This window comes from Camelus ferus, chromosome 23, assembly GCF_009834535.1.
Source record: "Camelus ferus isolate YT-003-E chromosome 23, BCGSAC_Cfer_1.0, whole genome shotgun sequence".
In the NCBI taxonomy this organism is placed as follows: domain Eukaryota; kingdom Metazoa; phylum Chordata; class Mammalia; order Artiodactyla; family Camelidae; genus Camelus; species Camelus ferus.
Window position 1 is genome coordinate 23,379,888 of NC_045718.1, and position 27,124 is coordinate 23,407,011.

At 39.7% G+C, this 27,124-nt stretch overlaps 1 protein-coding gene and 1 long non-coding RNA gene across 5 annotated transcripts in view; one reads left to right on the forward strand and one right to left on the reverse strand.

Annotated features, from left to right (window-relative positions):
• The window catches only part of KCNK2 (potassium two pore domain channel subfamily K member 2), a 177,967-nt gene extending 165,341 nt beyond the window's left edge, over positions 1–12,626 (forward strand). For 3 of the 4 annotated variants that reach the window (XM_032466475.1, XM_032466473.1, XM_032466476.1), the window contains exon 7: positions 8,993–12,626. In XM_032466475.1, coding sequence (XP_032322366.1) covers positions 8,993–9,310 — 318 coding nt within the window. In that variant the 3' untranslated portion in view covers positions 9,311–12,626. The remainder of the gene's footprint in view (positions 1–8,992) is intronic. The other variant, XM_032466474.1, reaches the window with a different exon arrangement.
• LOC106729732 overlaps positions 1,826–27,124 on the reverse strand; it is a 38,511-nt gene continuing 13,212 nt past the window's right edge. Inside the window, exons 2-3 of the long non-coding RNA XR_001366144.2 lie at positions 4,529–4,617; positions 1,826–2,038 (exon numbers count right to left, since the gene is read on the reverse strand). This is a non-coding gene — a long non-coding RNA (uncharacterized LOC106729732). The remainder of the gene's footprint in view (positions 2,039–4,528; positions 4,618–27,124) is intronic.

Here is a 27,124-nt window from a genome sequence, read left to right on the forward strand (position 1 = left end):
ATGAAAGGGGCCGTCTTACTTATAATGAGTGATTAGTCATAGTTAGTCGTGTATGTGAGAGAAAAACAAAGTAAAGCCAATTAGAATAGAAAGTATCGAACAGAAATTAAGGCAGGGCAAGATCTGTAGGGAAAAAGGACTAGAAAGGATTGTAGCTCTGCAAAAAAAAAATAAATAAAAAAGGGCCTTGTATAACTGAATCACCCTGCTGTACACCAGAAACTAACAACATTGTAAAGCAACTATACTTCAATTAAAAAGAGAAAAGAAAGGGAGGAGAAAGAAAGAAAGAAAGAAAGAAAGAAAGAAAGAAAGAAAGAAAGAAAGAAAGAAAGAAAGAAAGAAAGAAGAAAGAAAGAAAGAAAGAAAGAAAGAAAGAAGAAAGAAAAGGAAGGAAGAAAAGGAAGGAAGGAAGGAAGGAGGGAGAGAGAGGGAGAGAAAGAAAGAAAGAGAAAGAAAGAGTAAAGAAAGAAAAAGGAAAGGAAGGAAAGGGAAGGAAGGAAGGAATGGCTTTATTCATGAAGTGAGGATGGGAAGGACGTGATTCAAGGATAATGATTGGAGAAACGAAATTTGATCTGTTACCTTACGGCAGAGGATGGACAGGTAGAGTTGCCGTTGCCAGATTTCCAAAGCATACCACAAATTTCCACTCTGAAGTGGCTGCCTAGGATGACTGCTGAGAAATCTTTGGAAACGGACAATTTAGAATATTAGCAAATGTTGATTATCACTCATCCATTAATGATCAAAACCCAAAACTCTGTAAAGACTATTGCAGAAATTCAAAACTCATAAATAGGGCGAGTGGGGTGGTTATGCCACTGGGTGAAAAGCTGAGGCAGAGAACACTAGGTTTTCCAATTATGAAATTGGCTGTGTACAAAGGGCTTGTTCAGGACAAAGTTGTGGGTGGCTCTCAAGGTCATAGTGAAATAGTGATGTTAAGGTAAATAAATAAATGTGGGTTCGAATTATTCTAAATTTGAGGCATTTCACAGGTTCATCTAGATAAAATAAGTAACAGATTTAAAATGAAATAATGTTCAAGCTCTTGGTGATTTGCTGGGTGAACTGTATAGAAAAGAGGACTCTTGGGACAGCATGGCTTCAAATGGCAGAGCCTCTGTCCCTCTGGCTAATATTCAACCGTGATATTTCAGGTAACCCCAGCTGGTGGGGTGACAGTGACTTTTGCTGTGTGGAGAAGATGATTTTAGATGACATGCATCCTGGAGTGCATTCTCTTATCAAAACGTCAAAATAGGATTAAGACTGCCTGTCACAGAAGCATGGCTCAGAAACAGATCAGAGGGAAAAAGGAACTGTAAGGAGGCAGGGCTCCTCACAGATCAGCTTTACTCTTGGAAGAACATGTCGCTGACACTTTGTAGACTTGTTTGGGGGAAAATTATCCTAGATATGCAGTTGAGATATATATAGATATATCTAGATATATATATATCTAACTGAATCACTATGCCGTACACCAGAAACAAACGCAACATTGTAACTCAACTATTCTTCAACTTAAGAAAAGAAACGCAGTTGATAAAAACCAAGCATTTAAAAGCCTGCAATTAAAAATTTTTTCAAACTGAGAACAGTGAAAATTCTCTTAAGGTCAGGTTACACTTTCTGTTACTAAGAAATGACTACAATGAAAATTGACCAGCCATAGGGACAAGGATACTTTCAGAAGTGAAATCGTTAACAAATCGAAAAATCAGAACAGGGGCTTACCCTTCATCACACCCAGGTATACAGTAAGGTACAAAAAAAAAATACTTCAGTGAACAAGTTAGAGAGTTAGGATTCAGAAATATTGACTCAAGCATTCTCAATTATTTTTAATTTTCTTCATGACAATAAAAATTAAAGACTCCCTCGAGGTGTTTTTTACTTTGCTTTAGATAACGAAGACCCCCAGGGACAACCGCCGTCCAATTCTGATACGTGCTTAGCAAATAAATAGCAATCCTTGGAGATCCGTGCCCTCGCAGAGTCTGTTCAGGGCCGGAGGTGCTGTATACTGAATCTGCACGGGGAATACAGTAACATCAGAAAGGGGACAGTTGAAAGGAAAAGACTGCTCAAAAATGTCCACACCTCAAGTAGGTCTGCACTAAGTTCAAGGCCTGATACAGAGTAGATATTTAGTACAGGGTTGTTAAGATTCACAGTTTCTATTTTTACACACTTTTAATACCCTTGCCTATATAAAGTCATTATTTTATATAGTTGTAATCAGAATAAAGACAATTTTGTTTTCTTTATCACTTAACGTAGTCATGATAGTAAGAACTGAATGACTTCTCATAAACACTGACTTCTTAAATGATATCTGCTTATCTCAATATTATGCTATTCAAAATGTGGCTCAGAGAGTATCTTCTTACATACTTATTCCTTTGGTGGAAATTCTTGCCCAGAATAAGTTTCTGTTAATTATTGACCTTTATCAAAGGATAGGAACATTTTAGTCATCAGTAAAATTGGTTTATAAATTGCTTTCTCTGCAGCCTGTACCAGTACACACTGATAGAAAACTAAGGCAAATATCAGCTTCATATGATTGCCTCTGAGACTGTTTGTGCAGGAAGAGGGCTGTCAGTCAGTGGTAACAGACGTCTCACTAGTCGGTCAGAAAATATGTAGGAATCTAATTTATTCACATTACAATGTTGGGTACTTTTTATGAGAAGAAATGAATATGATGCACAGTCTCTGTCATTACACTTACCATCTCATTGGGAAGACAAATTTATTTCATTAAAACACTCTACTCAAAGCACTAAGATTCTGCGATGTGGAGTGGATGGGAAGGAAGGGTGAGCTTGATAAGAAATAGGGCAGGGATCCTCACCCACAAGGAATCTGCCATGTAGTTGGTTAACTGGAGGCAGTGGAGTAATAAATACTCCCTCTGGTTACAGTGAGCTTCCTGTAAAGTTCATCAATTGCAAGTTTTAGAATAGTGAGCTTTCCGCTTCCTTAGGCCAGCCTATTGGTCTTACCTGATTATGGAAAATTGCCTTAAATTTGGGTTTGGAACCACTATTCGAGAGGAAAATACTGGGCCTCTGTAATCATGAGATTTTGCTACCTTGAAAAGCTATTAGATGCCTAGTAACTGTTCCTAGTTGGTGATGGAGATGTTAGCGATTCTTCTGAAGTGAAAGGGTTCCTTTAACTTTGAAAAGGTTGCACCCCTTAAGGATGGTGAAGCCCAGGCTCTGGGATAGGGTATTCAGGCACTGTCACCCAGAGTGGTGTGAACAATGAAAAGGGTGAGGGAGCTGGTAGGAAGGGAAAGAAAAGGAAGTTTGATTTAAGGGGCCCGCACAACAGGCGTGATGCTCTTTGCTGTGATCATGAGACAGTAAGAACACCACAGGCTTCTTAGAACGCAGAGGGGGCGCTACAAAGGCGGACACGTTTGAGGACGTCCACTTTGAACCTATACTATGAATACCCCTGGCGGTATCTCCCTCCCGAGAGAAACAGCATTATTATCTCAGCAGTCAACTAGGAAGCAGACTCCTTTCACCGGGGCATGTATCCAAAACGTGATTGATTTGTCTGCCATTTATTCATTTGTTCAACAAATATTTAGTGAATCCCCACTATGTACACAATTCTGGGTCCTGAGAATACAAACTCTCTCTATAACCATGAAGCCAGGAGAACATTTAAACTAGCAATTGTAGTAAGTTGTGATGAGATTAATGCTAGGGGAGTACAGGCTGATGTAGATACAAATATCAAGTGATCCTGATGTGGTACAGGGGATAAGGGAATGTCTCCATAAAGATGTCTAATTTAGGATGAGTAGAAGATATCCCGGAGAAGGACTGGGAATCAGAGAGAATAATACAACATGAGAGAAGGAAGGAAAAGAAAGGGTGGCATGCTTGAGGAAGTAAAAGAAATGTTCACGATGACTCTGCAAGGGTTGGGGGTTAGAACTGAGGCTCAGACAGTAGGTAGCCCCTCAAACATATGAACCACTTTAAAGAGTCTGGACCAAGTGAAGTGGGAATCAACTGAATGGTTTTATACAGGGGAAGATATCTGATTGATTTGTGTTTCATAAGGGGCACTCTGGTTGCTGCGTGAACAATGCATTTAAGGGAGATGAACTTAAGTCGACAAGACTGGTTAGGAAGTGGCTGGAATAATATAGGTGAGATCAAGAGATGGACCAGACTATAGTTTTAGCAATGGGAATGGAAAGAAGTGAGAGGAATTGAGACAAAAAGAGGTAAACCAGCAAGACTTAGGGTTGATTTGCTGTAAGGCTGAGTGAGAGGAAGAATAAAGGGTGATACTTGGGAAAAGTTCAACTTGGGAAACTTAGTGGTTAACGGTGCTGTTATAAGGAAAAAGCAAGAACAGGTTTAAGAAGTTAAATGATTTCATTTGGAACTATGCTGAGTTTGAGATGCCTGGGAGGCATCTAAAATGAAGATGTTTCATAAGCAGTCAGTGGTACAGATACAGAATTCAGTAGAGAAACTCGACTTACCAACATGCCTTCCCAAGTCATCAGCAAAACGGATGGTAATTCAAACGACTGGAAGGACACGGTCAGCCAGGGAAAATGAGATCAGAAGCCTGAGGAACAAAGGTCGTTAAGAGGAGGTGAAGGAAAATGAGCCCATGAGCCCACGAGGTTGATTGAGAATTAACCTTAATGATGTTTAAAAAAAAAAAAACATGAAAATGTGCTGATTTAGAAGCTAAGAGCAGAGACTGACTGGGAGGGAGGGAGTGGTCACCAACGCCATTTGCCGCTGTGTAGGTCAGGCAAGAGAGGCGGAGAGACTGGCTCACTGAATGTAGTGACAAGGACGAGAGCATTTCCTGTAGAGCTTTGAGGGTAAGCGACTGACTGTAACCCTCCTTTTTCTTTCTTTTCTTGTAAATCAGATCACCTGGGCTGCGAGAATAATGTGAAAGAATGCATAGGTGGGGAGGGATAAATTAGGGGCTGGGGGTTAACAGACACACATTACTAAATATAAAATAGATAACCAACAAGGACCTACTGTATAGCACAGGGAATTATATTCAATTTCTTGTAATAACATGTAATGGAAAAGAATCAGAAAAGAAAAAAATATATATGTATGCATATGTATAACTGAATCACTTTGCCGTACACCTGAAACTAACGTTGGAAATCAACTACACTTCAATAAATTTTTTTTAAAAGATTAAAACAAAAGAACACATGGAACACAGGAGAAAACCTCTGGGTCAAGTTGCATGAGCTGCAGGAGCATTCATTGCGATCCTTTATGAGCTATTTGTGCTCATGGTGGGCTCCTCAACTTTGTTATTACTAAGTGTATGTAGATTTGCTTAGTTTTAGGGTGATGACATACTATTTGAATAAGTTGCTGAAAGATTTTTCTAAAAAGACAACGAAACAAACATGTGTTGATGCATAAGGATTCATTTTAATTATCCAGAACACCAGCAGCCTTCACGTTTCAAGCAAGAAAAAAATGTGTGTATATAAACATTCTGTTTTCAGGGCCTTGTTTTTTAATTTCTTTGAAAACAAACAAAAATCTTCAGAGTTTGAATGTACAATTTTATCACCATTAAAAGATATGAATCTATACTTTAGGACAGTGTATGCGATTTGATGAATAATGAATACGTTAGTATAGACAATTCTCTAAATTCAGGAATTTTTTTTTTAGAAATGGGAATAAGTAATTCTTTATTTTGATGGCCTTGGTTTGGTTTTTGAGGAATTCTCCTTTATTTCTTTTCTCTTTTTCTCCTTTTTTTTTTTCCAAGCTTTGAGTTTGAGTGGGTGTGTTCCTTAAGTCTAGTGTCATGAAGAAGAGTAGAAAAATCAGGGTACAATAGAGAGGGAATCGATAGCATTACTGACTTAGACAATGAGCCCTAGTGCGTATTTTTATGAGTCAATTTTAACTTTTGAGTATCTTAAGGAAAATTTGGCAGTGTGTCCTCACCCTAATATAACCTGCTGTAGGGTGGATTTCCACATAATGTAAATTCTCCTTGCACGCCTCCCAAAGATGTTTAGTGTTTAGAATTAATAAGCTTTTGCTGATGAGGCAGAATAACATGCTGTAGTCAGACCTCCAAGTTTGAATCCTGGCTCTCCCCATATTCATTGTGTCTTAAGTTTTATAACCTCTCTGGCCTCAGTTTCTTCTGTGAAATAATAGACTCTCCCCCACAACGTTGTAATAACGATTAAATAAAGGATATAAACAGCTGGAGGGTTTATTTATAAGTTGGGAGTGATTCAGCATCCCTTACCACCGATCGCACTGTCCATATGTCTCTAACCCGAGAGTCCGCCCAGAGCAGAAGCAAACATTCAAACTCGCTTTTAGATCTAAGACACGGTCCCCTGTAGGAAGAGCAAGACTTTTCAGGCTGAACTGATATAAATTTAGCACTTCTTTTTCTGCAAGTTCCCTCTAAATTGCCTCAGAGATTAAGGAATGCTTGATCTTGCCAATTTTGTGTGCCACACAGTTCTCATCTTTCCAGTTTTGCTTTTTTCAGAAGCAGACCCGGAAAACAAGCAGTTATTTCTTGTTAGCACAATACAAGTAGGAGACAAAAGACCTTTTTGAAATAACAAGTAGATCGTCAAATGTGTGCATGTACTTGATTACAGGTGGATGAGGGAGAGCTGACCTGCCATGTACCGCCTTCCAAGGATATTTGAACAGTTTGCATTTTGTTTTTGTGTACACATGTATGCACACACTTCTGTTTGTGACTGTTCAAGTACATGTCCACATCATACTGGCACATATGTACATACATATGCCCTCTTATAATTCAGATTCTCAGTATAAATGTTTAGAAACTGACTTAGTCCAATCAGGCTGCTGTAACAAATACCACAGACTGGGGATCTTATAAACAACACTGCTTTCTCACAGCTGTGGGGGCTGGGCCTTCAGGCTCACAGTGCCAGCACGACTGAGGAGGATGCTCTTCCTGCGTCACAGCCAGAGCCTTCCGGCTGTGTCCTCGCGTGGTGGAAGGGCGGAGGGAGCTCTCTGGAACCTCTTTTATAAAAGCACTAATCTCTTTCATGATGGCTTCACCTCATGACTCAAGCATTAGGAAGTGGGGCCTCCCAAAGGCCCCACTTCCTAATACAATCACCTTTGGAGTTAGGATTTCAACATAGGAATTATTCAAGAGACACAGACATTTAGACTATGGCAGAAGCCATCATTTCCTGTATCAAAATTTAAAACAAAAGCAACAGAGATAAAACAAAACAAAGCTGTAGTTATTTGCTTGCCAGGTAAAGAGGAGCCCAGATCACTTAAAAAAAGGACTTAAGTAGGGCTCCCTCAGCTGAAGGCAGAAGTGCTAACAATGAGAAATGGAGAGTTGTTCCACATTAGGAGATTATTCTAGATGTTCTAGATTGTTAAATTCTAGTTGGTTAAGAAGATGAATGGATGAAGTTGTCATACACACACGTATATACTCACACACACAAAATGGAATATTACTCAGCCACAGAAAAGAATGAAGTAATACCATTTGCAGCAACATGGATGGACCTAGAGATTATCATACTAAGTGAAGTAAGTCAGATAGAGGAAGACAAACAACATATGATACCACTTATATGTGGAATCTAAAAAAATGACACAAATCAACTTATTTACAAACTGGCAATAGACTCGCAGACATAGGAAACAAACTATGGTTACCAAAGGGGAAGGGGGGAGTTAAATTAGATGTTTGGGATTAACATATCACACTACTATATATAAAAGAGATAAACAGCAAGGACCTCATATATAGCACAGGGAACTATATTCAGTATCTTGTGATTACCTATAATGGAAAAGAATCTGAAAAAGAACATATATATGTAAATGTATAACTGAATCACTTTGCTGTGATTCTGAAACTAACACAACATTGTAAATCAACTATATTTCAATAAAAATAAATTTTAAAAAAAGAAAGAAAAGCCACCAAAAAAAAAAATAGAAACTTATAAAGGGATTGGTCATTGTTCTATTTTAGGTCACTAAAGTGCAAACATAATTTTAAAGAGGTCAGGAAAAACATTATGCATATGCTGAGGACTTGGCAATATTTTTTTAATCTAACCTTCAGACAAAGTCCACAATGGTAAGTACACAGGCTCCCGCAGTTGGTGAAGTCCATTAGCCCAGCCATCCTGTTAGGTGCGCACTATGAAGACACCTCTTCTATAGCTGAGGAAATGGCAGCTCAGAAGGTTAAATTCACTAATGCCACAAACATTCATTGAGAAACTACCCCTCGGACTTATTCTCCAAATGGGCCTCAAAATGAACTTGCCAGTCCTTGTCTATTCGCTTTCCCTGGAAGCAGAAAAATATATATGTTTTCTTGCTTATTTAGTAAATAGAGAATTCCTAAATGACCAGTAGGGGTTGGATGCAGAGTTCCTGCACACATCGTTTCTGGTCCCTAAAATCTGTATTTATATCCCAGGTGAACAGCACTGCTACTAACAGAACCAACCAGGTCACCTGGGTTCACATTCCAGGTTTTATCACTCTGTCTTGTTGCTTCTCCTGTGTCTTGCTGCCTTCTCTACATTGGAATACTTCTTACAATTACAGATAAGAGAACTCACAGAGTTTTCAAAGGTTAGAGATTGCCTTATTATAGCATCAAAAGTTTCAATAACAGGATTCGTGTCCAGAAACAAGTACATCTAGTACCTCTTATATAATTTGGTTTATAGAATTCAAGCTCATAGATTAATGTTTAGAGTCGTAGCTATACAGAATGGGATCTGGCTCTCCACAATCTGTCTAGTTACCTCACTTCTCAGACTTCTCATATTATAAAAGGCTACAGTCTTCTCTTTAAAAGCTCCAAATAAAATGATCAGAAGATAAAGCACACAGCACACTGACTGCCCTGTTGGTGTCTGTCTCTTTTCTCTGCGTGCATGTTCCAGGTGGGAGAGTTCAGAGCCCATGCTGCTGAGTGGACAGCCAACGTCACGGCCGAGTTCAAGGAAACCAGGAGGCGGCTGAGCGTGGAGATTTATGACAAGTTCCAGCGCGCCACGTCCATTAAGCGGAAGCTCTCGGCAGAACTGGCTGGAAACCATAACCAGGAGCTGACTCCTTGTAGGAGGACCCTGTCAGTGAACCACCTCGCCAGTGAGAGGGATGTCTTGCCTCCCTTACTGAAAACGGAAAGTATCTATTTGAACGGATTGACGCCACGCTGTCCAGGCGAGGAGATTGCTGTTATTGAGAACATTAAATAGCCCTCTCTTTGAAGAGCCGTAGGCATGGCCATAGGTGAGGACTTCTGTATGCTCTTTATGACTGTTGCTGGTAGCATTTTTTAAATTGTGCATGAGCTCAAAAGGGGGAAAAAATAGATACACCCATCATGGTCATCTACCATCAAGAGAATTTGGAATTCTGAGCCAGCACTATCTTTTTGATGATGCTTGTTGAACGGTCCACTTTCTTTGACGAGTGGAATAAAACAAGCCATGTCTGATGCCTTTTTGTGCCCAGACTGTTTTCCTCCCTTTTTTCCTAACGTGCCATAAGGCCTCAGAATGAATTATAATTGTTTCTGGTAATAATGTAGCTTTGAGGGATCAGTCCTTAACTTTTCAGGGTCTACCTAACTGAGCCTAGATACGGACCATTTGTGGATGACAACATTTCTTTTTGTAAATGGCAAGAAATTCTTATGCAGCCTTTTACCTAAGAAAATTTTTGTCAGTGCCTTATCATATGAAGAAACAGAACCTCTCTAGCTAATGTGTGGTTTCTCCTTCCCTGCCCCACCCCTAGGCTCAACTCCACAGTCCTTTACCCCACAACTCCCGTTTGAGTACCATACCTTGCTGGAAACAGTGTGTAAAATGACCGAAGTGATGATGCCCGAAGAAGGAATAGATGCCAAGTTAGATGGACACTGACGCAACACTCAGAAACCCTAGCGTTAAAGGCACTGCAGAGAAATGAGGTGCAAGGATGGCCCCTCTTGAGTATTTATTTAACGCCGGTACCAACGGTACATACATACAGCGTAATTACTACCAGCCAGTAAAACTGGCTGCTCCCAAACAGTCCCCTTTTTCCTGGCAGTATTTGGAATTTAACATTTATTAATCACTATACATCTTTGAAAGGTGGAAGAAGAAAATACATATATATATATAAATGATTTGACAGAATAAAACTGTTAAAATGGATATTATTGAAGGTGAATTTCGACAACTGGTGTGAACTGCCATTCTGATGAAAGGAAGATAGCACAACTATGTGTTACAGGCATTTGCTAATAAACATTATACTGCCAGAATCTCTTTGCTTTTTGATGCAGAAAAGGCTTATATGATTTTCTTTCCTTGGGTGACTTTTGCCAGAGGAGGGGAGGAGATGTGCCAGTCAGAGGTGGGCACAGTCCTAGCCTTCTGTGGGTATACCTCTGGAGTTGTGACTGAGTGTGAGAGCAGAAGTTGAAACTGGGATCACTGTGATTTTGCACATGGAAAAATGCAGACTGCAGGCATAATTCATCTCTGACATTACAGAAAAAGCTGTTATAGCACAATTTAAATCTTGAGAGCTTTTTTTTTTAAGATAGAAAAGGTTGATAATCCTTTTTAGTTTACTTTTATATCCTGCAACTCTTTCGATGTTTTCGAGATTCAGAAGAAATTCAGTAAAGGCATCTAGTAGATTGCTCCTCTTTCTTTATTTTCATACATAGATCTGCTGTACATTGTAAATATAATTTTTAAAATGCAGAAAGAAAATGGTTTCCCTACACAGAACTGCAAAATATTACTCTTACTCTGGTGGGTGGGGGGAGGTATCTGAATAAGTGGCATTCAGATTAGGGTCTCATTAAAAAATAAACCCCGGATCTTTAAAAAATTAACTTAATAGATGCTTATTTTCCAAATTTTAAATTTAAGCTAGAAATGTAAATATTCAATTAACTTGTTGGAGGTACTTTTATAAACTTAAAAAATTCTAACCAAATTTTTAGAAAGTCAGGCTCTTTTAGAAGGAAAGCGACACCCAATTCCACAGTAACTGTTCTGAAAGCTCGTATGGTGGAACGCACCATGTATAAACTGTGAAATTGCATTGGCAAATAAAGTTTGTAATTAAAGTCGGTATTTTCTGAGTCTCCTGCTTGCTGCTGAGGATTTAGATCTGATCCTGGCTGTGCAGAACTCCAAGATGTCACTTTTCATGCTGAGTTTTTGTGGCTCCTTCGTTCACAGTATTCAAGAAATATTTTTAATGCAGTATGACTACCCTTGTTAAATGCGCGGGCGTTCATCTTGGTGGATGTTAATCAGAAGTAAATATTCTGAAATTTCAATTTTGAAATATGATATTTGAAATAGCATATAAATTCAAGATTGTTTCTATTAAATTATGTTATATCACTACCTTATTTTATCATTGTTAGACCTTGTCTTGACACTGAAGTAATCGAAATGCCAAACATGGGCACCTGAACGTTTTCTGTAAGAAAAAAACAGTCAAGCATTCTGGCAGTGTTGAAGCCTAAAGAAGGTCGTTGCCAGCTAATCTCCTAGACCCCATACCCCAAGTATTTGGAGTACATGCCTTGTCAGTGTCTTCCATGAATTTACTGATTCATTCCCAAGCACCTTGACATTCAGTAAATATTCTAAAACTAGTCCCCAGTGTTCTCCTTAAGATTGGGGAAAAAAATCTAAGAAAGCATGTGCACATTATATCAATTTTATTTTTTCAAGTTCCATTTTGTTTACTTCTTGTGGAAAAAACACTGATAAAGATTTTGACATAGTCTCTGAGTTTATTTTTTCAATGGACCAGTTTAAAGAGTGAGTAGTTTTGCCCTTAAGGACACGTGAAAAAAAAAAAAAAAGTACCAAACCCAGCAAGGATTAGGAACTCCCTCATCTGAAATCTTAGGCACGGATGCTAGGGAAGGCTGTCTACGTATGTTACAGCGAGTAAATGCAAAAGTGAGTATTTTGGAGTTTTTAAATTTATCACATACATCTATATACTTTGCTACCATAACTCATGTCATGCATCCTTTTTTTCAATAATATTTCACTCTTGCAAAACAGGAAAAAGTGAAACTTCTAAAGCCAAGAGGGACTTGAATAATTTGTGTCTTGGCTTCAAAAAATGAATAAATAAATAAGAGCAGGGTGTAGGGCATGGTTTCCTTCTCAAATTCTAAGGAACAGGTGACATACAAGAAGAATTAAATGCCACCTCGCTTTGTGTAAAAAATCTGTATGTCTTTGATTCTGAAGGCTAGAAGTTCAAACAAAGAAATTTTATGTGGAATACCAGAAGAAAAAAAAAGGTAGACATTCTGAAGACTTGAGATATCTATTTATGCCTAAGAACTGGAGGCCTCGATCAACTTTTTTTTGTTTTCCTTTTTAAGAAAAAACTGTTTGCTGTTCTAGTCAAATCATAACTTATTTGTGGTGTGTGTTCCTTATCATAGTGTGAGTATAAATTTGCTTTTGTATAAAGTAAAAGATGTCTCTATTTGAATACTCATAACGCCATTAAAATTAATATGTAACTTTTGCTTCAGCATGAGTTTACTTAAATGTCCCTTTCCAGAGAAACGGGTCTTTACGTGTTCATGTGTTGGTTCCAAGATGGCAAGGAGTAACATGGTTACTGGTGATGGGAACTTTTAAGAGTAACTTACTGTGGTTACCTTAGTGAGGGGAAAGCTTCGTAAACTCCACCTGCTTCCTTCATCCCACCCCACCTCAAAGGTTTCTACAGCTTTTGTCTGACACATCCCCACCCAGATGTCAGCTACCCCTTCCTAAAAGACAGGGGTTACTTCCAACGACCAGGACTTTTGACTCTGCTCTTTTGTTTGACTCAGCACCCCTTGTTCACTAAGCCTTGGCTTTCGTTATTTCTAATACTCACTAAACCATTTCTTTTTCTCCTTGGGTTAGCATTCTAGAATATGTTCACTGTGTTACATGTGTCTCAAGTCACAACTATTTTTTTCTTTTTAGCTGTCATTCTTTTACAAAGTATTTCTGTACATTCACCAAAAACTTCCTGTCCAGTCTTTACTCTTTTTCTTTTGCCCTCTCAGACTCTGCTGTCTCTCTGGGCTCCATCTTCACCTAGCTAACTCCCACTGGACAGCTCCACTTCTCAAAGACACCTCAGCATACCTAAGACTCTCATTACCTCTCCCCAGACCTGACCCTCTTGAGCTGTCACCGGCTTCGCCAAATGGCATCACCATCCATTTGGTTGGCCAAGTCATCGCTGATGTCTTCTCTCCTTCCACCCTACACCCACCTATCACCAAACCATATTAACCTGTATCCTGAACATGTCTTGAATTTGTACACAGCCATCACCTTAATCCGAGCCAGCACCATAGTCCCTCTTCTACTAACTGCTTTTGTTTCATTCTCTGCTCCAGTCATGGATGGAGAAGTGGTCTTTTTAATATGCAAATCTGTGTTACCCACCAGTTTAAAGCCACGAACTGGCCTTCATCCTTTTAAGATGAGGGCCAGAATCATTCAGATAGCCCTTCTTTTGGTCTACCTTATGCCGTCCTCTCCAGGCTCATGCTGGATCCCTCTCTATCTCTGTTTCCCAGCCCCAGCAGACTTCTCTTTTTTCATTAAGTTCTACTGCTGTTGTTCCCTTTGCCTGGAATGCACGCTCTCCTTGTCCTCCTCCACTTGTTTCATCTAACAAACTCCTACTCATTCTTCATAATCCTGCTCAAGTATCACTTCTCTGATAAGCCTTCTCTGACACCAATTCAGGTATCTTTATAATACACTCTATAAAACTCTGTTTATTTCCCTGTTTACAATCAGATATTCATCACACTATTCTTATTTGATTATTATGTCTTTCCCACTAGAATTGAATCCATTTGTTTTCACTTACTATAGTACTTTTATTTCCAAATACTAGCATAGTACATACAGCAAGTGCTCAAAAAGTACATGATGAACAAATGAATGAAGATGAAAACAGGGATTTAACTGTTGTAACCATCTGAAGTATCCTTGTGCATAAGTATCCCAAATTTTCTCAGCTCTGCAAACATTTATCTGTCCTCTTCTACTAGCTTAATAGTAAATGGGATACAAATAGCAATTATTTCTCCTATTAACTGACAAGCTGGTACTAGTTACTCATTGTACACAAAAAATTCAAAAGCTTCTTCAACTAAAGAGACTTGCACTTTGTTATTATACACTCTTGCAACTTATAAACAAGGGTTTCATTATTTTCATTTTCAAATTTTGGCTCACAATAGATACTATCAAAGCTTTTCAGTGATAATTTAATCCTGAAAATTTGTTTAGAAATTAATTACAAAGCACATTTGCTAACACTAGTAAATGGGTGCCTTTTATTAGTAGAAAGCTCAATGCACATTTATTACCTTGGCCAAATGAAACTCAGCTTTTTCATGCTTAAACAAATTTATAATCAGTCTGGGAAGAAATCCATTATGGGGTACATTTTGAACTGTATCCAATTGAGAATATTAGTCACTTACATGGTATAATTTTGAAATCAACTCATAGAATAAACACTAGTTTTCATTCCACTTGATAGCTGACTTTTGTGGATGGTATCCATTTCCACACTATACAATTAAGAAAAAGCAGTAGACAATTTTTATCATATCACCTACTTTGTTTAAACACCATTTTAGACTTTTAAATATTACTGACATTAAACTGTACGTTTCTGGAGTTTAATTAAAAATTCTAAACAAGTTTCTGTGAGTGGCAATGTCAGGTCCAGATTCAAGTTTTATCACTGCCCAAGCACTTTATAGTTGGAAAGATAGAGCATAAGGATACTGTTGAGACATCTACCTAACCCATCTTGTTTCTCAGGCAGGTGCAACAATTAAGAGCTTATGCACACATTGAGAAGGTTTAATACTGCCACGGTCTAGGTACATACAAACATTTTAGCCAAGTGTGTGAGTCTCTTCAATGATGACTGCATATATGCCAACAAAGTAATTGCTGTGTTCGTGGTTTCTTGCCTTTTTATGCTCCCGGGAGCCTGAGGCAGGAGGAAAGGGAGAAGGGCCAGCAGTGGGAAGTCACAGAGTCAGAGTGGAGAAAAGTGCCTCAGCTGAGGCCCCAGTAAGGAGGCCTCTGAACAGAGCTGCCTGGGTCTGAGCGCTTGCCTGCCACTCTCTCCAGAAAATTACAGCGCACTGGCTGTGGGAAGGGCAGCTTCCCCAACGACACCTGCCAGACCAAACCTTGAAATTGCCTACGCTTGGGACTGAAAGATCACAACAGCACTCTGGCCAGGAGCCAGACCCCCTAGAAAGAAGTGTGATGCCTTTCAGAGAATTCCGCATTTGGCAGCAGGAAAGCCATTTCAAACTTTAAAATAGGGCATGATGTGAAAAGAGCTGTACTCTATAGAACAATCACTCTGGCAAAAGCGGGGAACAGACGCGGAGGGGAATGCGAGGCAAGGAGTTGGAGGACTCGTGGGGCGGTCCCTTAGGGTCTGAACCGCACCAGCGGGCAGGAGCACTGGGTGGAAGCTGCTGCCTCCAGCTAGAATTAGGCTGGGGGAACGGGGAGAAGGTTTGAGGGGGAGACGCAAGTTTTGAATTTAAGAAATCTGCCGGGTCACCAAAGTGAAACCCTTAGTGGGCAGTTAGAATACTCACATGAGCTCTGGTCAGGGATCTGGGGAAGAGAAATGAATGTGGGAATCGCTGACGTTAGAAGTCTGCACATTGAAAATGGGCCACTGAAGTCACCACAGTCAATATTGTTAAATAAAATTCCCCTTCTAAATATTAATCCAATTTTAAATGATGCCTAGGTGAGGTGTATTTCAGTGCAAGTCCAAAAACCTTCTCATCTGAGTTATGCAAGGTCTTAGAACATTTTCAACCTGAATGTTAAGCAGGCATTCCTTGTGGGCTGCGTCCACAGTGATCACTTGCGTATATTTTCTTTGTGGTAAACAGTTTTCATCAACAAAGCATATACATGTGACTGTAGTTTTTTTGTTTTGTTTTGTTTTTTGTTTTTTTAAGCTCTGCCTACACTACTTCGTTTGGTTCTGTTAATTTTCACACGTGTTCCCAGGCAATCCTCTCTTTTTGGAAAGGAGAAATACAACTAATTCATGCATTAAAATAGCAAAACACAAATGAAAACATACATGACAACTCTAGGGGACACTGCGGGTGTTACTGGGCCAGTGGCACCATCCCCAGCCGCTCCGAGTATTAGATGCTAACAGTTCCACAGCCACCCCCTTTTCTGGAAAGCAGTCTTATGTAGATCAGAAGCCACCTCCCTAGGAAGCTACCCAGCTCCAGCCCCACCCCAATGGGCGACCCACAGCCCATGATTGCCATGGGGATAACCAGATGCAGACATCTCTGCCTTAGGTGGCACTAACTCTGTGCTGTAACATACTCCAGAGCTCTCTGTGGGGCCAGGCTGAGGCTAGACTCCAGCTGAGACCACATCTTTGCTTAGCACCTTCCTCCATTTTCTCCCATTGTCCTCACTCCCTTTCTCCTGAGTGCCAGCCTCCAAATATCACACGCACCCAAATCTCTGTCCCTGGCTCTTTTTTGAAGACAACTGTACAAGTTATAAAGGGGAGTAGGTCAGATCCAGGCTGGGAAGGAATAAACAATTAAAAAAAAAACACAGAAGTGATAACTCTTAGGACTTGCTCGACTTCTGTTTTCTAGGCAGCCACATCGAAAAGTGAAAGATTTATCAGTAAACCAATGAATTTAGTTCTCCTTGTCCATGATGAGAAAGAGTATCTATCTACATCTTATGAAAACAAAGCCTTTCTAGGGGTTTCATATAGGTCACAGAGAGAGATACAAGAAGAACACAATATTAATATAAAATATTGTAGTGGATTCTCTGACTGATCTCGTATTGGTTCTAGATTTAAGGTAATGGAATAGCACCAATTTTAGTTTAGTGAAAGCATTTCTTCTGCATGGGTCAAAATGGTATTATTCACGTGCACATCTTTCTGATATTTGCCTTGGATATCAGAATGTCTTGAATTTCTATAGCAGTGTTTTACAAACTTCAGTGTGCCTAAGAATAACCAGAAAGTTGGGTTAAAGGGCAACTTTCTGAGTCCTGTTGCTAGAGAAGCTTGTAAAGTAGGTCTAAAGTGAAGCCCCCCAAACTAGACTTCTATACATACCCCCTCTGCCAAGTTGTTCAGGATCCATACATTGAGAAACTCATGTTGAAGACTAGGTAGAAATGGTCTCCCAAGTTTTTATTTCTATCACATGGCTTTTAGTAAAAGTTAGACAGCAGAAATTTCATGGTGTTGATCTCTGATATTTGACCAAATTACTGGCATATGTCATTCTAAACTGAGTTTATCACTGGATTGATAAACTTTTTAGACTGATTATGAAGATGATAAGTATGGAATTCTTTGAGAACAGCTGAAGTCAGCCAAGTCTGACATGGCCCACATGGAAGCTGGCCTGGAGATAATCCTTTGTGGAGGTGTGGTCAGGGACAAGAAATGAATACGTTTATAATTAACGTAGGAATTTTTGAAATCTTCCCTATTGATTGTTTATAATTAACAATGAGCTTTTATTAGACCCAGTTCCACCTTCATGTTTGATCACTTTTCTGCATTCTATTTGGAACAATTTTTCAGGATTCTGAAAAGGACAGTTAAAAAATGACAACATAAGACACACAAAAATATCAGATGGATTGAAATGATACGACTGTGGTAAAGGCTGGAGAGATGTACAGTTTTGTCCTTAGCTTCAACAGGGTCTGAAAAATGAATCAAGCTGGGTAAACTAGTCGTAAAATAGCTAAATTAGTGAAGTCCAACCAAGTACTAGCTGTGAGTGAGGGAGAACAATTAACAGCTAACTACCACACACAACTTGGAAAAATAAAACAGTATGACTTCTAATAGTACAGAGTTTCTCAAACTCTGTGCTATTGATACTTTGGACTGACTAATTCCTTGCTATGAGATCTGTTCTGTACATTGTAGGATGTTTGGCAGCATCAGTGGCCTCTGGCCCACTATATACTAGTAGTGCCACCCAGATTGCGGCAACCAGAAATATCTCTGGATGCTGCCATATTGTTACCAAACAGAGTCCAACCCACTGGTTGTGGTAAAGGAAAGTTCAGGTTTACTTCAAGGCTAAGTATGGATTACAGGAAGCTAATGCTCAAAAGATCCAAAATCCCTGATGGCTTTCAGGGAAAGGTTTTTAAAGACAGGGTGAGGGAAAGGGATGCTGGTGCCTTATCAGCTCATGGAAAGTCTCCTGATTGGTTGGTAATGAGCTCATTGGAATCAACATCATCAACCTTCTGGTTCCAACTGATCTAGGATCCATGTGGTGTGGTCAGCATGCAGTTAACTTCTTCCACCTGGTGGGGTTTTCAGTATCTGCAAAAGAACTCAAGGGTACGGCTGAGAATATTATCTATAGCTCTTGAAGAGGAACTAAAGGTTCTTAGCTTTGTTTAATGGCCAAACCATTATTATTATTATTATTATTATTATTATTATTATTATTATTATTATTATTATTATTATTATTATTGCCTTGCTTGACTGTTTTCCTTTGTTTCTGTCTTTTTTCACTTCTCTGATTAAATCTGTCCCTTGGAACTCAGGGAAGGCCTAGGAGGCTAAAGTTTTTCTACAAAGAAGAAGCAGGTGGAGGGCACCAGGAGGAAGTGGGCTGTCCCAGAAAGGCCCCCAAGGTCCTACTGTTACAATATGTCCCCTCAGTGACAAAATTACCCCCAGCTGAGAACTAAACACTTGTATATGTTGTAGTAAGGAGCTTAGTAACGTCAACCAAGAGGAAATTAAATACTCCAGCAAAAGAAATAGGTGGAGAGCTAATTAAATATATGCAGTTGAAAGATACTCACAAACTAAAGAATGCTTGTCAGAGAACTGGCTCAGAATGAAAATTTTTTCAAACCAAAGGAATGAAACCAATGAATGAGGGGAGAAGGCCAAGTTGCCTGCAAAGCCTTCTGAGTCGACTTGACTCCATTCAAGTGCTAAACAGAAAGCTCCCTTGATTAGGTTTAGATTAAGTGGCATTAAACATTTTTTGATACTGTGGTCTGAAATTCCTACATTGCCTATCCGTGGGCAGACATGATAACCAAGGGAAGTGGTCAGATGGTGAGCAGTCCATCCACTGTGCTTGCCATAAGCCTGCAGAAGCTATGCCTACATTTTGGAGGTTAGTGGCTTAGGAATAAGCCTTTCTCAAAACCCTTTCCCTTGAGAGTCATGCAAACCCTCTTTGAGCCGTTCCCTCAAGTGTTATCTGAGGAAGCCCACTGCAGTGGTGTAGGCTCCCTCGTAAAGGTCTTATTCTCACCTGAATCCCAGTAGCAATTTCCTTCAGCAAAACAAGATCTTTGAGTTTCAGTGTAGGAATTAAAAAATACATTTCCTATTCATATGCGAATGTTCTCCCCATGGCAAAGCTGAATTTTAAAGGTTTAACATTTGCAGTTTGATAATTTCTTATGCTTAGCTATGGAATATGACCAACATCACAATGAGGGACTCTAATTTTCATGAATTATTTTGGTAACAGCTCTTTGCAGAAAAATATCTATTTAATCAGATCCTGATAACCTGCTAATTAAGTGTAGCAATGCCCACTGCACACTGCAGGAAACGTACCAAAGATCAGAGATTTAGAATGTTTCGACTTCTTTGGCCTACTCAGCCAAGTGCATCTGGGCTTTTCCAAATTTCTCTAAATTCACTGCTCTGAAATTGTTGCTTATAGTTAAGTGGATCTGAGCTCTTTTTAATGTGACTGTGAAGAATCAAAGCTCTATGTCAGCCCTTCCTCCAAATATTTAGTGAAACTCTACCCTTCAGGATTCTTTGGGGAAAAAAAGAATATTTTGTGGTAAAAAAACTGGGATTAACTAGATAGTCTATCCAACACCTTAAAGATCCAGCAAGCTAAAGGCTTTGGGAAGTCCTATAGTAATGAATCTGTATTAGTTAATTACCTCCAAATGTAGTAACTTAAAATAGATATTTGTTATCTCACAAAGTTTAAAAAAAATCAGGAAACCAGGAATGACATAGCTGGGTGGTCTGGTTCAGGGCCTTTTATTAGGTTGCAGTCAAGCTGTTGGCCAGGGCTGTCCCTAATTGCCAAAGAGTTGTCCTCTATTTCATAAGCACAGTATAGTGTTCCTGGACAGTCATTTTTGCTTGAAGTAATTAAGAAATGATGTGAGAGGATGCAGAGGGCTCAAAAAATCCCACAAGTCATAACTGGGTTGGATAAGACAGGAACATTCATTTTACATACTCCTCACACTGTAAAGAGCTTATAAATTTATCACCCCATATCCTACTGTGTAGCTAATGTACCGCACTATACACGGATTAAAATAGATTATTTCAAGATCTCACAATTCATCATCTAGGGATCCCAGAACCCCAAATTAATGCCATTCTCATTTATTTGAAAGCAGATAAAACTGGCTTTTGCTGGATATCACACATTAAGTTCTACGGCAAATATTTTAAAGAGTCAGATCTATGGATTCACGTAAGTATGTAATATCCCTTTTGACATACCAGTTTTGAATTGGAATCTCATTAAGATATGTACAAAAAGAAACCAAGATGTAAAATGGTGTGTGCCATCAGAGTTAGAAGACACTGGCTTGATCTGGAGGAGGTAAGCTCTCATTCATCTTGAGGTTCACAGAACTCATGGAAGAGCAAGTATGTAAAATATAACTAGTGAGAATGATGTGATTCTGACGTTAAGAAGTGAAAATCTTTGGAGTCTTTTTTTACCACGCCCCCCCCCTTCCCTCTTTCCCCACTTCCATGGGTCATCATGTCAGACTGTTTCTAGCCCCCAGCAATACACAAGTGTCACAGCTAGGCATCTCCAAGAATCAGATACGAAAATGGGGCTAGATATGCAAGACACTGATTTGGAGAAATATCTGTATCAGTTTCCAAGGACTCCCATAACTACGCTTCATAAGCTGGGTGCCTTAAAATGACATATTTGTCGTCTCATACCTCCTTGTCCTTAGCTGCTGGCTGGGGGTAGCCCTACAAAAGCACAGCCTGGAGTGAACTATATAGTCGATCCAAAAAATGCATAAACTAGAAGTTATCAAGAATCAGCTGTGCAACAGGTTTTCTTGAAGCGAGATCCGAATGGATCACCTCCACAAGCAATTTGCTCCACATGCCCTGTGGGGAACTGGGAGAGCGGGAGGGCGGGCAAGAGGACAGGAAGCAGCAATAAAGATGTCAGGTGGCTTCTTGCTCCTTGGTTCTGTCTAGATCTCTGCTGACTGGTTGAATTGAATGTAGTTAATATGCCACCTGTGCTCCTTTTCTTAGAAAACCCAGAACCCTCCCACTTTTATTTTGACCTGGCCTTAGTCCTGATCCCACGTAGACCCTTGTCTTGACATCTATGACCAAAAGTGTATTGTGACAAAGGGAATAATTAGATATGGATGAAGGGAAAAAGTGGGTGAGAACGATTTAAGGATTAAGTTGTGGCTGGGTCATGGACACCTCAAGGCTGTGGTTCTTGGACTTTCATTTTATTTACAAATTGTTATGGACTATTAATTATGATTTCAGGAGAAAAGAGTCATTTTATCACAGGCAGGAAATCATCACTGCACCTCACTGTGGAAGTAAAAGTAGAAATGATGTCTATTATTTTTAAAAGAATATTAAAAATGAAAAACTATGCATTTTTTCATTATTTACTGGTTTTTCAAAGTGCATCTGGGTGAAAATCTCCGTGTGATTATTTGTTGAGTTTCACTTCTGCTGCCAAGAATCATTTCTGCAGGTAAACATGCTACTCGATCTCACTGCCCAGGTGCAGGAAAGGCATTGTTTCCTGTTCAGATCTTAAGGGTCTAGGTAACTAGGGAAGGAAAAACTAAACAAGTCAGGACTGACCCTGAGGCAGGAAGGTTTCTGGAATAGTCCAGGGGTGATGCTGACTATAAGCCAAATATACCAGGAAACCTTTCTTCACCTTTTAAGCAAATCTATATGTCTAATGACTCTGAAACTAGATTAGATGCAATCACCTCAAGTAGGTTGCTATAATTGCAGCATATCCAATTACATCTATTCAGAAGCTATATTTCTTTCTTTGATCAATTCAAATTACTAAGGGGAGACTTTAATTAGTGCCAGTCCTTGGAGAATAAAGAACATGAAGATTAACATAGCCTTGTGCATTAAGGTGTTTCAGGAGTCTCATTTGCACCAAAATGTATTTCCCACTAGTCTTCTAAAGGAACTGGCTCTTGAAAACCCCATCAGAAGTAAAACTAATTTCTAAAAGAGACACAAATATAACCAAGTATTTACAAGTTCTTCTCACTTCTGGGATATTATCCCAAGGAAATTAGGAAGGAAAGAATTATCTGTAAGTTCTGAGATGTTTTAGAAGTGCAATTATGTAACCAGATTTCTCAGCCATCATTAGATCACAGAAAGTAATGGGGTCACACTGTTAGAAAGAATGTGAAATTCTTGGGTCTTTTCTTCACCTTTTGGCAAATGTTTTTCTTCCAGGTACTTCTAGGAGCCCCCAAAAGTGTCTCCCACGTGCCCCAAAAGTGTCTCCCACGTGACAAGTCTCCTGAAGAGCTTCATTCTTGCTTTGTGTCTCTCACCAGGCACTGTCATCGCCATCTGGTGCGACCACTACTGCTCTTATGAAACACTCCATTTTCCATAGCTGTGACTTTCTTACACTGGGCCACTCTTGGTGGCAAAATGGAGGATATCTCAAAGCAGTTTTGCTTCATGACTTCAATAGTTTACTGAGAAATTGAATTTTTTTAAATTTTATGTTAGTTTTTATGCCTCTCATATATAGAAATGAGTCATGTGGCTGCACTGAATATGGATGTTGAACTGAACTGAAACTCAGTATTCCTTTCTGACCCCGGCCTACTGTTGCTGTGCTAAAGTCATCACACTGCACCCCTCTTCCAGGCTCCCATTCAGACAGGCTTCTATTGGACACAGAACATCAGTTAGCAAGACAGGCTAGACTTCTCTAAATTTCAGGTGAGGCTAAATCTCAGGTGAATCCTTGCTACCTCTCTATTTCCAAATATCTAGAAATAAAGTGAGTCCTTAACAGATTATAAGAGGAAAAATTCAGTCAAATATTATGTGAATATAATGAATGTTAAATATTAAAAGTATTGCAAATACACAGGAAAACATGGAAATGTATAGACTCTAATGTCAAATATAAAAAAATTACTTAGCAATCACACTTTATATGCCCAGAGATTATTGATAAGCATATATATAAAAACAAGCCATATAAAAGCATATATAGTGCATTGTACATATATATGTATACATATGAAAAATTATACACTTTCCCAAAATTATCGTTTGGAACAGAGAAAAACATATATATTAACCCACCAACCCTTGAACAGTTCATTAAAGTCCAGTAAGGTCTCAAGGGAAAGGGAGGGCAGACAGAAGTGGTTTCAGAGCCTGGAAAGTAATTCTGGTCCAGATGACGCTGGCTGGTCAAGGTGGGAGACCATGCTGGGGTTTGGCTCTGAAGCAGCTGAAATCTTGACTTATGGAAAGAGGGTGTCAAAGGTACATTAGTCCCCTTTTGGTTTTGCTTTGGGCTGACTCAAACTTCAATATTTGTTTCTCTCCTAGAGTGTCATAATGAAGCAGCCAGCGGCCTCATTCAGAAGCTAAAGCAAACTTGTAAAGTTACATTGATTTTTGTGCTTTTCCTCCAAGCTCGTTTAAACTCTCCAAGCTCCTCAGTGCTTTAACTCGTCTCCCCTGAAATACCTGTATGCTCATTACAGCTGTACAGCATGTGGCAATTATGCAATTATATTCAATAAGTGACATCAGAACAACCACAAAGGTCTGGCTAAAGTCACAATCCCCAGTAAAGGTTCAGACAGGAAGAGTGAGAGGCAAACCCCTAAAAGTACATCTGATTAACTGCAACACCTCATCTTCATTCCAGGAGCTCCAGGGTTATAAGACTTTCTAAAATCTTGCTGGAATTTTAGAGAGAAACCTAAGGCTGTCGGATGGAAAAGTGAGCAAGCTAAAAACCATTACAGGGATGGTGAGTGACCCCATCTGAAAGTAAAAGGAGATGTACCTACCCATATGCCCTGGAGCCAGCCTGAAGAGCTGAGTACACTTAGCAGTGATCCCTCAGACCTTGTCCAAAGAACAGAGTCAAGGCTGATTGGGTTTCCTATGTATAAGCCATCGATCACAGGGAATAAGAGCTGTTTCTGCCTGAGGTGTACAAAAAGGAAAGGAAAAAGATCTGACACAATACTGGTCTATTGATATATGCCCTGTGATAGCCTGAGATAGGAGTAACTTCTAATCTTCCCAAAGAGAACATAGCTTTCTTTACTAGAGAGCTCTCCTATCATTTAACTAATACATGTTTTCTTAGTGTTGAATTGTAGTACCCTGAAGACAGGGACTTTTAAAATTTTACTTTGTTCATCCATAATGCACAGCGGCTTCTACATATGGAACGTATGTGTGTGTGGTGGGGGTAGGGGTGGGTAGAGAAGAGAGGGAGGGAGGCAGGTGGAGGAAGTAGAGGAGGACAGAGAAGCTGACCGAGCAGAAAACTGTGGTGGGAGAAAGTAGTGACCCAAGTTTGTAATTTTTGTTATGCTTGAGAGGCTTCAGAAGGGGTCTGCACCAGGTTAGGCTGCCCTCGAATGCCTGCTGGGTTGAATATTTTTTTCAAAAACTCCAGTTTACAAATGAGTATCAGATTCTACAGGTCAGGTTCTTGGTAAGTCATACCCTGGGTGAAGACGATCTTGCCTCTCTTCACCCAGGATTACGTCCTATCATTAGATTAGCTTCTGTTGTAATAGTAACAGCCATTTAATGCCGAAAATGCACCAGGAGAACCACATACCAAAGTCAGAATCCACAGCAGCTGGTTTTCCCACTATGTAAGCCATATCCCAGAAAGCTCTACTGCCTAGAGTCGCAGGGCTGCCATGGAGAGCAACAGTCTCAGTGGGTACCAGCAATATGTTTCTTACAAAAATGCCTCAGAGGAAACATCCTAGGGAAACACACAGCCCCTTCCTGTGCCGGGATTCCTGCTCTTTTAGCAGACTGTACACTGCCTGACACCAGAGGGTAGCTCTGGCTTTTCCAGACCTGTAATGACCACTGAACACAGATCATGTGGCTTTATTGCCACTTCCTTAATTCTGCCCTAGGTCAAGAATGAGCCCAATTTTCAACTCAGACTTGAACCTGAAGATGATCCTTTCCTTTTATCCCAGGTCCATCTCATCACCTATCATCAGCCTGGGTGTTATCAGAGTAGCTAAACATAGTAGTAGCCAGAATGTGTATTCTAGGAGCGGCAAGTGTGATATTCCTTTTGCAAACTCATTGTCACCTTCAACCCAACCTCCTCCCATAGAAGCACACTCTGGCAAATATATTGGAGGCCAGAATTGGTAGATCTTTGAGTTTCTATAAAAATATGACTGAGCTTTTTCCTCAAATTAAAAGGCTGTTGAAGTAACATCTAAATTACATAGTCATTTCTTTGCTACATTTTTGTCCAGGTACCAGGCTTATCTGTGGTGGCTTAGCAAGCTGACACCTTATACAGCTTTTGACTGATGAGTGCTTCTGAACACTGAAGAGCTAAAAAAGCTTCTGACCTAGGAAGCATTCTGACTGCTTGAAGGATTCAAATATAATAGCATGTCATCAGAAATTTAGGACACAGAATGCAGGTTAGAACATGTTCCAGCTCTTTGCACACAATAAACTAACCCCCAGGCCTTTTCAATGGCCAGAGACAATCTGTTATCCTATGTGGACCCACTCAAAAGGTAATTAAGGTAATCATTTCTGAGCCAGACTCTGTATATTATGCTGGAAATATTAGTCTTTAAAGAATGTTTATTAAATTGAACTGAATTAATAATGGCCCTTTGGAAAATTACTATTTCTTTTAGTCTAGGGAATTTGTCTAGTGATAGTCTTTGCTGAGATTTGCCACACGGGATATTGGCACAGAAAAATTGGTACCTAGGTTGAACTTGAGAAGAATGATTCATGGTGGAAGGGAAACTGTCCTAATCTTAGTTCTAGTCCTCATCCTGCCACTGCCCGACTGTGATGACAAGCAAGGGGAGCATCAGTTTCCCCACCTTGCAAATACAGGGCTGTGACTAGTAATCCCTTGAAGATAAAAATGGATGAGATTAGAGAACCTTCAAGGTCAAGGTGCCTTCTGTAAACTCCCAAGCCTCTAAGGTCTGTCTACCGCGATGAGACTTAGATCTAGAAATGGAAAAGGACCAAGGGCAGACCAATTCAGCCATTCAGAAATGAAAAGGAGCAGGGTCTCTGTTTACACATGGAAGGAATGAGCACTCAGTTCCTCCAGACAGCAAAGAAGAGCTCAGTTACTTTTAAAATGTTCAACCTCATTTCAGGCCAGCAAGGTCCTTCCATTCAAGGCTGTGTGAGAAAAATCCAGTGCACGCTGGTCATTAATATTTGGGACAAAAGGTGTCATGACTTTTGTTCTATTTTGAGTGGCATGTCATTCAGGGGAAATTGTAAACATGTTAGGCATGTCTCAGTTGTCACTCTCCTATAGAAGATCTTTAGAAAGCACGCTGGCACGCTGCCCAGTGGGACGTTTGTTCCTCTAATTTCCCATACAGTAGCTATTTATTGGTCTCCAAGGCAATTCTAACCGCAGTGTCTCAGAAGCAGATTAGCAGTTTAGAGTCAAAGAAGACTCTACCGGACCCGAGTAATCAAATGGTGTCAGAGATTAAGTATGTGTGAAAACAGAACAGATGAAAGATTTCAACATCTACTGAATGGAGGTGGAGTGACTAGTTAGCTCTTAATTATTAAAATACTTTCTCCAGAGTGTACATATTACATCTACACTTTGTTTAATCTCTACA